Here is a 12,397-nt window from a genome sequence, read left to right on the forward strand (position 1 = left end):
TTTAGCAAATTGTTTGAACTTGTTTTTTTTTTCCATAAATTTTAAATAAAGTGCTCTCTTCTCTTCTCTTTGTAGAAAAAAATAAAGCGAGGTCAATTTCTCGTATTTGCTAAGTGAGCCCCTTTTTTCCGAGTGCCGTAATCAAATAGAATTTCATCTTCTACATCAATACCATAAATTTTAAATAATAATAAAAAAAAACTAAAATGTATGACCAAACGCCTATTAAGCCAAATTATGTAATTTCTTTTAATTTTACTCAAATGTACGCTCTGTTTCATTTTACTTGACTGTTATATTAAAATGTAAATTTTCTTTTTCTTGTCCATTTTAACTCAATTTGGATTTTTAAAAATATTATCCTTATTATTAAGTAATTGCATAAAAAATAATATTATTTAAGTTTAAATTTCCAAAAATATAATTAATTAAAAAAAATCTCTAATAAATAAATTCTTAAAAAACGTTGTATTTATTTTTATATTTATAATTTAATATAGGTTAAAAGAATTGTTGCATTTATTTTTATATTTATCTTTCATGTAATGAGGTTCTTAATTAGTTTACATTTTCTAGAATTTGTTTTAAAAATAATTAAAAGGTAATAGTGAAAAATAACCTTTATTTATGTCCTTAAATATTTTTTCTCAAGGCGTATCATACTTAATAATTCACTTAAAATGGATTAGAGGGAGTATATTTTAATATAGCTTTTAAGTATGTAAATTTTATATAGAAACAAATTCAAAGATCTTCATATCTGAATTCTGGATCAAAATTATATTTTTCTACTTTTTTCAAGAAATTTTCAAAAATTTAAAAAGATAATTTTTCACTCCAATTTAGGGATGCGTATCTATCGGTTCAGTTTTGAAGTTTATCGATTCGACTTATCAGTTATCGGTTTATAAACATGTTAAACCGTAATAGAATCATTAAGTAACTTATCGGTTATTGATTGTTATCGGTTTAATTATTAAAGTTTGGCATAATTTTTCTAATTATTAAAAATTACTTAGAAACAAGATGGCAAGCCAAATGAATCATGTATATGAGTTGACAGATTACCTGTTTTCGTAAAAGCAAACCTAGAAGAGCTGAAAGTTTGAGACAATCAAAAATAAAAGAATGAAACTAACTTTAAGTCAAGGACTTTATATATCAAATAATATAAATATAATTATTTAATTACTATCAGGTTATCTATTAATCCGTTAAGAAAAAATCTAAAATCATTAAGAATGAATCACTCGATAATAAAACAAATCAAAACTATTACTGAAACTACTAAATCAATAACCCATTATCGATAAACCAATAACTTTTTTTTTTATTTGAATTATTGATTTTGATTTGCTTTTAAACAACCCTACTCTAAATCAATCATAAATATTAAAAAAACACTTTAATTTATTTCATATCGAAATAATTTCAAATTTATTATTGAAAATTACTTAGAAATAAGGTGACAAGCCAAATGAACCATTCATATGAATTGATTGCATCTTTGCTTAGAAGCAAACAAATGTTACATTGTAGAATAACTGAGAGTTTGAGACAGTCAGAAATAAAAGAATGAAACTAAACTCTAACTCAAGAACTTTATATACCAAATGATATAAATATAATTATTTAATTTATTATCGAATTATCGATTAATCCGTTAAGAAAAAAAATCTAAAATCATTAAGAATCGATAACTCAATAATAAAATAAATCAAAATTATTATTAAAATTACTAAATCAATAATTCATTATCAATAAATTAAAAACTTTTTTTCAATTTAAATTATAGATTTTGATTTGATTTTGAATAGCCAACTCCAAATCACTCATAAATATCCAATAAAAAATACTTTAATTTATTTCATATCAAAATATAATTTCAAATCAAACGACCGTGGATGAGTGTCTTGTGCATTGAGATAAAACAAGAAGGTCCTATCTCGTAAATTCCGCAAACTTCAAAAACTCCACCTTTTTAATCCACCATTCCCCACTCCTCTTTTTCTCCTCTCTCTCTCTCTCTCTCTCTCTCTCTCTCTTCTACTTGCTCTGCTTTTTTTTCATTTCTCTCTTTACATTGTTTCCTCCTTCCTCCCCTAAATTGTTTCTCTATTAGAGAGAGAAAGAGAAGAAGAAAAAAAATGGTGGATGAGTTTATGGTTTGTGTTGATAGGATTATAATAGCAACAACATGTTTTGAAGATTCATCAGTTAATAATAATGGTGGTGGGAGAGAAACCCTATTGAATACTGATGCTGTAAATGCAAATTCTAATGTTGAAATCATCAATTTAAGAACAACCCATGAAGAAAAATTTAGTAATAATAGTAGTAGTAATGGTGATGGTGGAGAGGGTTGTTCGAAGATTAGTGTTAGAGAGTGTAGGATTTGTCAAGAAGAAGATGAAGAAAATGACATGGAAGCTCCTTGTGCCTGTAATGGCACTCTTAAGGTACCCATATCCAATACCCTTTCTGGGTCTCTTTAATTTTACTCCGTTTTTGTTTTGTTGAAATTTTTGTTTTAATCTGTTTGGCGGTAAGATTTTGAAGTTGGGTTTGGAGGTACATTTTTCTTTCGATTTTTTTTTTTTGAAGTTTTGTGAGCGAAAGTCCAAAAACTGATCTGAGACTATATTTTGGGACTTGAAAATATTTGAAGATCGAATTTATTAGGGATAAATTTTCAAAATTTATGTTCAAACTTGAAAATTTGAGTTGTTGAAGTTGCCAATTTTTTTAAATTTGAAGTTTCGTGAGTGAAAATTTTCAAAAACTGGTCTGACCACATTTTGTGGAACTTGAAAATTTGAATATTTGAAGTTGTGTTTGGAGATACATTTTTTTTTCGAATTTTTTTGAGTAAAAAATATCTAAAAACTGATCTGAGCCCATTTGTTTGGAACTTGAAAATATTTGAAGATCGAATTTCACGAATAAATTTTCAAAATTTATGGCTAAAGGTTAACTAAGTTTCAGTTTTTGCTACCCTTTTTCATTTGTTTTCTTGCGTTGTTTTTTAAGTTTCCTTTTTTTTTTAATTTAATTTTTTTGGTTAAAAATTTAAATTTTGCTACCACTTGTTCTTTACTTTAGCTTGGGAAAATGTGTCTTTATTGTTAATGGGTACAATTTTTTTTTTGTTTTGTTTCTTTCCTTGAGTTATTGGTCTTTCTGCAATATAAAAACTAAAGATTGATGCTTTTGATGGTACAAAAATTAACCCATAAAAACCTTTTTGCCAAAACCAACTTTTTGTAAAGTAAAAACCAAAATGGCTTTTATAATTTTTAAGTTCCAGAAAGTTTGGTTTTTGTGCAATTTTTTTTTGATTCTTCACATGATGAATGCCTTAAGAGTTAATTTTTGTTCTTTTCTTGAAAATAAACAACTTTGCTTGGTCACCAAACTTTTTCTATTCTCATTAAATATGGATTTTGAATATTCTACCTTTGTTGAACAGAAAAATCTTACCTGCAGCAGAAAATGTGTACCAAATAATTAAATGCATGACATGACAGGATTTTTTTTTTTAAATCAGAAGGTGGTTGTCTTATTTTCACTATTATTTGTGACCCTTTATGATTAAATAGTACTGCTACATGGCAGTTATATTGAGATATTTTTTTCCCACATTTATGGGAATTTATGTTATAATTGATGCTTTTATATATTCAAATGTCAAAATGTCAAAATGTTTTGAGTAAATGCTCTTTCAGTTATTCTGAATCCCACATGTCTTCATGGATTGAGTAAATGCTAGTATTGAAATGGATCATAAGGACATATCTTCATGGATTACAATTGAAATGATTATTTTCAATGCCCTTTTGGACTGGCTCAAGCTTTTGCAAGCTATGTTGCTCGGACTCTTTAAAATGCTGATGGATACGTGTCAGATACTCCCAAAATAATCCATTTTTGGAGGTTATGACACGGGGTGCAGCACCATTTCTGGAGAGTCCGAGCAACATAATTTGCTTCCCTTTAATGTCCAATTCTTATGTTCACATTGAATTAGTAGAGCTTGTTAATGCTGCAATTTCACCTCAATATTTTCAAGATTTTTCTCAAGTACCATTAGATTAAAAAGCAAAGTATTGAAATTCTGTCATTGATTGTACCTGCAGTTTGCTCATAGGAAATGTATTCAGAAATGGTGCAACAAAAAAGGTGACATCACCTGTGAAATCTGTAATAAGGTTGGTAGCTTTTAAGCACCTGTTTTAGTAGAGAAGATATTTCTCTAGTCTCAAGTGATTTTGATTTGTTATTTGTATTCTATCAGGTCTTTTCACCAAATTATACCCTTCCACCTGCAAGGAGCAACCCTGATGTAATGTCAATTGATATCAGGTAGGTGCTTCAGGTTATTTCAAATTGTACCTATGTTTTCGTGTAACAATACCTTATCAAAAAAAGAAGCTTTTTTCTGTGTAAGACATCTTTAGAAGTTCTGGTTCATTGAAACTTGCTGTTTAAGTTGTGACAATGGAAGAAGTAGGGAGTATAAAAATACAAGACTTTGAAGACTTTTGTTGGCACCTTAAATGACCGCTTGACATCAGTTCTCTTGCCTGCTTAATGTCTTTATGCTGCTAGCCATGAGTGTGGCATGGTTCCATCTTCATCTGTCCCTTATCTTAAGGTTGATAATCATGATCTAGTTTCTTTCCGGACTACAACAACATACCCAGTGTAGTCCTACAAGTGGGGTCTTGGGGTGGGGGTGGGGCGTATACGAAGACCTTACACCCCCTACCTTTGTGAGGTAGAGAGGCATTGGATATATGAGAATCTGAATGATATAGGTGTCGTCAATCATTTTTGAACACATAGGAACTGCTTCTGTTGTAAGCTCTCCCCAAGGATAATTTATTCATGTTGGATGCAAGCAAGCAATTGACACTATGCATGAAAAAGCTCTTCACTTTGAAAGGCCAATTAGGTTATTTGTGTGGAAATGGTGGCATTGCAATGACTTCTGTTTTGAAGATTAGTAGCTACCAAGCTTTCAAGAAAATTCTTTTGGTATACTGATCCTTTTGAATTGTGATTTGGAACTCAGATTATAACTTGTTGCATACATTTTAATTCAGTCATGTTCAGAAATTATTACAAGATTACAGATAGGCTTTAACAGAACCTAGCATTTGCGACATGATCCAACTACACTAATGTAATTATATATAATATCAAATGTCAAGTTTCCAGCATCCAACCTAAATAGTAAATACTCTGTTTATGATTGATTTTTCAAGCTTTCTGACCTTTTTTGTTCTTCGGTTTGTTTAAATCAGGCAAGCATGGGGACCAGGCATGGATATTAGAAATCCTCATTTTCTGGCTTTTGCTGCAGCTGAGCGTCAATTCCTGCAATCAGAGTATGATGATTATGCCATAGCTAGCAGTGGGAGTCTAGCATGTTTCCGCTATGTTGCAATCATTGTATGTATAAGCTGTGCAAAGCTTCTATGATACAGTCATTCTGTTTGTAAGCACTTCATTATTGAAGGTGGTTGTCTTCTATTAATGCAGTTGATGCTACTCTTGCTGATACGCCAAACCTTGATGGTCACAAGGGACTTTGCAATGGTGCAGGACCCATCGACATTCTTCAATGTAAGTCGGAGTCATTGTTCATTCCATATATCTTGTCTTTTGAGATAGTTCGGCAAGGAGGATTACAGTCCCATGCTGTTCCAAGAATTGGTTCCTTCATTAAGACTCTCGTTGTTTGCATCATTGAGTGTGATTATGAAGTGTATTGCATTGTATCAACAATTAGCATGACATTTACACCATGTTTCTGAGGTTTAATTTGTTCGTTATGGATGCATGTATTTTTCTTCCTCAAATCTATTCGTTATGATCATGTGTAGACAACTTTTGTTGTTTTTACATACATAAACTTGCATTGACAGTCTAGCTAGTAAATCTATATGCCAATTGTTTTAACTTGAAGCATGTCTTGTGAACTTCAGTTTCAGATTTCACTTCTTCAGCTGGCGGCTTTCCTCCTCCCTTCTTATGTAATGGCTCGGACATGGTATATGATACAATGCCGAAGAAGGAGGCAGGTATGTTCACCTAACCAGTTATCCTAATCATTCTCTTTCCTCTCGTATTCTGCCCTTCAATTTTGCATACTTCTAAGTCCTTGATCGGGTAAATATGAAGCAACCATTAATCTGAGAACTAAAATTGGTTGCTTGGCAACTATTACTGCTATATGATGTTAGTAAATAATGACGTTGGCTACTGCTATTTGATGTCTAAGAGTCCTCCATTCCCCATCTCCGTTTTCATGTTAGAACTGCAGATGGAAAGCACTTTTGCTTTATCTTAGATATGCACTGTTGATTTCAGGGTTAAGATGGACGATGTTTGTCGTCTCTTATGGGGTGAATGCTGCTGTACATCAACCTTCCCTTTTCGAAAGATTATCTGTATTTATCTTCCCCAGGTGCAACGTTAAGTTAGCACGTTGGTCCTGCAAATTGCCTTAGCTCTTTGAGCTCTACATATAAGCTCTTCCCTAGTCTCTCCTTAGCCGTGAACTCGGATGCAAATGTAAATGTGAGGATTTCAGTTCACAGGCTGTTTCTTTGTTCTGTAATCTCAGTTTTATTGGATGCCATTAAAACAATTGGCAGTCCATATGAAATTTCTAATGGAACAGCAAGTTTTCTGCATTTTGTTCAGGGTATAATGCTTCACTCAAATATGTAAATTTTATATCATAAGCTTATTATTTGAATTGTTATTATTGTTGGCTTGTTATACTTTTTGTGTAGTTTCCAAATATTTATAATTTATATTAAAAGCTTATGAGTATTTTTTGATTAATTATAGTTAGTTCGAGTTATGTAAATATTAATTATATATGAATTAGTTATGAATCAATTTATGTATTATTTTAATCTTTTCATAATTTATACATGTTTCTAAATTGTGAATCAAACTATATTAATTTTATAAATAATAAAAGAATGTCGCACCCTCTGATCCATTATCTTACTGTGTTTTATATTGCATATATGTTAATTAGAGGATAATTTGATAAAATTGTCTTTATTTATTACTCCTTTCAATTTAATACTTCTCTATTTAGTATCGCATTAATATCTCTTTCATATTTATGTTTATGACTAAGGATAAATGTGAAAACAAACAACTAACTCTACTTTTATTTTTTAATTGGCAATTATTTTGGATTAACTATATTTAGTAAGGACGATCAATAAAGTATGTGTCTGATGGAGTAGGAGTTTAAAAACTATGAGAAAATTTTGCAATGTTTCAAAATTAATCTGAAAATAAATAAATTTTTAAATAGAATATTACACATTCATTCTTTTTGAGACTAACTAGAAAAATGGGTTCATATAAATGAAAATAGAAAGAGAACTACTTATACAGAATTTAATACACGAATAACGTACCTATTAACAAATTACCAACGATCCCTTAATTTTTGTAAATTGAACTAGATAAATATTTGTTATTATTAACAAGATTTTTGTAAATTGAACTAGATAAATAATCGTCATTATTAAGTTAATCATTTAAAATATGTCTTTAATTATATGTATTTACCTTGATAACTCATAAAACCTTAGGCTTCTTGATAACTCGTAAAACCTCAGGCTTGTTCTAATAATGTTGATGTGTATAATTAAAGAAGATGACAATGATGTTTAATGTTGTTAACTTAATTACATAATAAACACTTGAGAACACTTTTCTAAAAACTAACCGCGTCTAAAAAATATTTTATTATATGTTCAATTATATAAATCATAATTCAAGTGTCTAAATAAAATTTAGAGACACGTTTAAGAGGCTATCTATTATGTATTAAATCTTTTTAAAAAATCATCAAGATAGAATAGATATTTCTTTTTTGCCATATTTTGAAAAAAAAACGAAGAATGAAATTAGGACAAAATGAAGATTAAAGATAAATCCCACCTTGCCAAAGTTCGAAGGAATAAGCCATCTGAGTAATATTAAAACTTGGTTTACAATTTTGCTCAAGTTATTGTCAATAATTAAATTGTAGCTTGTAACTTAACCTTGATATTATTTAATAAAAAATCAAATCTGTCCAGCAAAACACTTCATCTGAACCATTAATGTTTAATTAATCAAATCTGTCCAGCAGTATTGTATGAAATTTTTTATTTTTCAAAAAAAAATGCAATAGCTAAAAAACTACTCCCTCGGCTCACTTTTATTTGTTCATTTTGAATTTCACAATCTCTTAAGAAACAATGATTAGTATGAGTATTTGACCATAATACCTATATTAATTGATATATAGTCTTTAACCTTGAATAATGATTTGAAAAATAAAGTAATTAACGTTGAGGATAAAACATAAAATTTTTTAATATGCTAAAATGACAATTAAAAACGAAAATATAATTATAATATAATGGATGAACAAAAATGAACGAAGAGAGTAATGAAGTCAAAGAGGTATTAAATATTACTCATAGGGATTGAAGATACGTGCAAAAAACATAGGTTTATTCATGTAAGCATAAAACCACTACATACAATTTATATGATTACTCATAATTCTTAAACAGAATTCTTTTCTTTCACATCTCATAGTTTTGGAAAGTAAATTAAAGTACTTTTAGACGCAATGAATTGTGTAGTTGGAGTTTCTAAAAGCATCTTTTGGAATGCTTGCAACACTATCATTCCCTTCTCATGATTAATCAACTTAGCTACTATTCAAATAGTGTATAAGTTAAATCGTTAAGTCAAATCGAATCAACGAATTAAATTAAATCAATAAAAAATTTGATTTGTGATTTGGTTTGATTGATTTAACGTTAAAAAAATAAATCGATAATTGTTGATTTAGTTTGATATTAATAATAAAAAAGTCAAATCGAATTCAAACCAAACCGACATATTACATATATAATTTATTTATTTTTATACATAAAAAATATTTATTATAATATGCTTGGTAAGTATTTTTTAAATTAGTTTATAACTTTCAGTGTTTATATATATTATTTCATATTGAGCTTGTAATATGACTAAAAAAATTGACATGTATTATATTTTTTTCGTGAGTTTTTGATATGTTTTTCAAAGATAATAACTTGAAGATGTCATTGTATATCTTATTTTTTTTGCTTTTATTTGTTCAAGTGTTTTTGAGATGCCATTAAGCAATATAATCACACGATCAAGGGAACAACCTTCATTTAAGAACTTCAAGTGCGGCATTAAATCACACAATTAAGGGAACAACCTTTTCAATTTGATTTCTTTTTCAATCACGGTATAAGTGTAAAAAAAATCGAAAAACCAAAAAAACCGAAATCGAAAAAACTGACGTTAGGTTGGTTTGATTTGATTTATAAATTTAATAAAATGACATAATTGATTTGGTTATTTTTTAATGAAAAACCAAGCCAAACCGACCCATGTACACCCCTAACTAGAACTATAATGAAGTTAGGAAAAGTCCATAAGGGATCGCTTGATAGGGTGTGTAAGAACAGTGTTGAGTAGAGTGTTGTCATGTTGACCTTAATTTTTTATCAACGGTTTGATTTGTTATTGAAGATATAGGGTGTTTTAGAATAGCAATAGTAAATAACAATATTGTTAATGTCATGGTTTACTGTATATAAGAATAGTATTGAATAGGATGTATATTAAATAATACCAAAGCTAAATGCTAATACATGTATTATTTTCTCTGATACCTCCTACCAAATGACCCCCCGGATACAAGAGGAAGTTCAACACATATACATATATTGATATATCTTTCACCAAAAGCAAGATCATAATGAAATGGAACATATGAAAAAATGGGGCTTGATGTTGGATTAGGTAGACTACATGTTATTTCAAATGTAACATGTGTACATGGAAGTACTACCAATAATCCAAACAAGAACAAGTTCCATTTCTAAAGTGATGAAACCTAGATCTATCTCTTACTATAATTTCCCTCTCATAAATCCTTGAAATAAGCTTAGTAGCTGTGTGACAGTCATTGCAAACCCTTAAGTTCTTTATAATTCTAATAGGGGCACCAGAATCAGAAGCAATAAGAGCATAAGCAATGGCTAACCTTTCACTATGGTAAGTAAGGGCATCTTCCTTCTCTTCCTCTTCAATGTCGAAAAAAACTTCTCTTGTTCCTGAATTATGACCATGTTCTTGCAGCCTTCTGTGCATCTCAGCTAGCTTCACATATATCCATTTGGCTTCTGGATGAGTCTTATCGCCAATAAGGAACTCGTGCATAGCACCATCAATATCGACAATGCTACTACCAGGAGCTTTGTCAATCCCCTGATCTTTCATCAACTTTCTTACATTTTTCACATCATCCCACCTATTCAAGTTAGCGTACATATTCGATAGTAACACATAATTCCCACTGGTCTCTGGCTCTAGCTGTATCAATTGTTTCAAAGCTGATTCGCCTACCTCTAAGTTACCATGAACTCGAGCAGCTCCAAGTAAGGACCTCCAAAGAACTGCATTTGGCTTCATAGGAATGGTCTGAACTATTTCCTCAGCCTCCTTTACTCGGCCTGCTCGACCGAATAGGTCCACTAAGGTCCCATAGTGCTCAAGCTTAGGCTCAATTCCATAATCCTCCTTCATTGACTCAAAAAATTTGCAGCCTTGATCAACCAACCCCACATTAGAGCAAGCACACATTATAACCAGCATTGTTACATCATCCGGAACTAAACCTTCTAAATCCATTTTCTTGAAAAGTTCAAGGGCTTCCAGACCAAGGCCGTGAACTGCAAATCCTCTTATCATGGCATTATAACAATAAGTGTCTCTTTCAAGCAATTGATCGAATACCTGGCGAGCAAAATCAAGACGCCCACAATTTGCATACACGGCGATTAATGCTGTGCCAACAAACCGATTGAGCTTGAGACCATTCCTAAGCACATAAGAATGAGCCCAGATTCCTTGACTAAGTGCGCCTAAATCAGCACAAGCACTAATCAACGCCACCATACTAACTTCATTAGGACAAGTCAAAGATTTCTGCATTTGACTAAACAGAAGCAAAACCTCCAATGATAAACTAGAACTATCATACATACTATCAAGATTGGATTCATAATAAACAGAATAATTATGTGCATAAGCTGCAAGTATGGAGTTCCACGAAGCAAGATCAGGTCCAGTAATTTGATCAAAGAGGAATCTTGAAACACCCAATTCGCCGCACTTGGAGTAGAAATTAAGCAATGAGGCTTGAACAAAATGATCATAAGGTGGTTCGAGGAATTTTATGATATGGGTGTGCAAGGCTCGGCCATGTTGAAACCATGGCTGAGAACTACAAGCCTTAAAAAGAGAAGGGTAGGTGTAACTATTGGGTATGAGAGTGGTTTGCGTCAAAATATGAGTGTAAAAGGCTAACGCAAAGTGAGTTTTTTGATCATCTTGTTTCCTAGAAAGTGACGATGAGATGAGGGTGTTGAAAAGGAAGATTGTTGGATTGGTCACATGGTTGAAGATGCTTAGAGCATAGGAAATGGTGGTAGCTATGGTGGAGGATGAAATGAGAATGCGACTGAGAGGGTAAGTGTGGAGAATAAGCCCAGTTGTGATCATTTGAGCATGCACTTGCTTGAGGGTGGCTATGTTTTTGCATTGTTCTATGAGTTTGAAAATTGGGTGGGCAGATTTTGGGCTCAAGGTTTTCATGTGATGTGCTCAAAGCTTTGCAAGACAAACAAAAGCTCTCACAAGTCATTAGTGCAAAATGAGAGCTCTCCTTTTGATGGTGCACTGGCACAGGATAAATCACACGGCAGAACTCAACACCAATTCTGATCATGCCGACATCTAAAAATCAAAAGATAACATCATCAGACTCAACATTTCAATATATAAATATATGTGTTTAGTACATAGGTAAACAAAATTACACACCAGGTTAATATGGACAAGATTCCTTTTTTTTAAAATTTTGACAAGGCTAGGTTTTAAGATTCCTTTCTTTTTTAATCAACTTACTTACATACTGCTATAATTTATTCCAATAACCGTGCCCAAGGGTGTGATGTTATAGCCAATGAAATTGGGATGGAGTAAGATATACTAAGGTCCAAATGCCAGCTGAATAACAAAGCGTTAGGTGTGTTTCCTTACCATCTATCTTATCCTTGTTGGGAAAAGTTATTCGGTATTTGTGCAAGTGAGAGGTGGCATGTACCTGGTGGATTAGTAGAGGTGCGGGAGAGCTTTCCTGTACATCATTGTTATTTTAAAAAAGAATTTGTTTCAAATAATCTCAACCACCCGCCCTTTGGACTATCATCAATTTCAATTAGGATAGTCATGGTGTTCCATTATAAATGAAACATAA

General features: G+C 31.2%; 2 protein-coding genes across 2 annotated transcripts; one reads left to right on the forward strand and one right to left on the reverse strand.

Moving 5' to 3' along the window:
• Positions 1–2,038: 2,038 nt before the first annotated feature.
• LOC129888969 (uncharacterized) lies at positions 2,039–6,775 on the forward strand. The gene is made up of 7 exons (XM_055964045.1): positions 2,039–2,459; positions 4,137–4,208; positions 4,295–4,362; positions 5,307–5,454; positions 5,545–5,628; positions 5,991–6,086; positions 6,376–6,775. Exons 1-7 carry the CDS (start codon positions 2,148–2,150, stop codon positions 6,379–6,381), a joined length of 786 nt encoding a protein of 261 aa, XP_055820020.1. The 5' UTR covers positions 2,039–2,147; the 3' UTR covers positions 6,382–6,775.
• Positions 6,776–9,686: 2,911 nt separating this feature from the next.
• On the reverse strand, positions 9,687–11,910 carry LOC129888970 (pentatricopeptide repeat-containing protein At5g43790). Its single transcript, XM_055964046.1, has one exon. The coding sequence runs from the start codon at positions 11,731–11,733 to the stop codon at positions 9,922–9,924; it is 1,812 nt and encodes a 603-aa protein (XP_055820021.1). The 5' UTR covers positions 11,734–11,910; the 3' UTR covers positions 9,687–9,921.
• Between the last annotated feature and the right edge of the window lie 487 nt (positions 11,911–12,397).

The sequence above is a fragment of the Solanum dulcamara genome, chromosome 5, assembly GCF_947179165.1.
Source record: "Solanum dulcamara chromosome 5, daSolDulc1.2, whole genome shotgun sequence".
NCBI lineage: Eukaryota > Viridiplantae > Streptophyta > Magnoliopsida > Solanales > Solanaceae > Solanum > Solanum dulcamara.

Coding starts and splice junctions, on each gene's coding strand:
- LOC129888969 (XM_055964045.1), top strand. CDS start 2,148: ATGGTGGATGAGTTTATGGTTTGTGTTGATAGGATTATAATAGCAACA. Junction 5,455..5,544: donor TCCGCTATGTTGCAATCATT/GTATGTATAAGC, acceptor CTATTAATGCAG/TTGATGCTACTCTTGCTGAT. Junction 5,629..5,990: donor ACCCATCGACATTCTTCAAT/GTAAGTCGGAGT, acceptor TGTGAACTTCAG/TTTCAGATTTCACTTCTTCA.
- LOC129888970 (XM_055964046.1), bottom strand. CDS start 11,733: ATGAAAACCTTGAGCCCAAAATCTGCCCACCCAATTTTCAAACTCATA.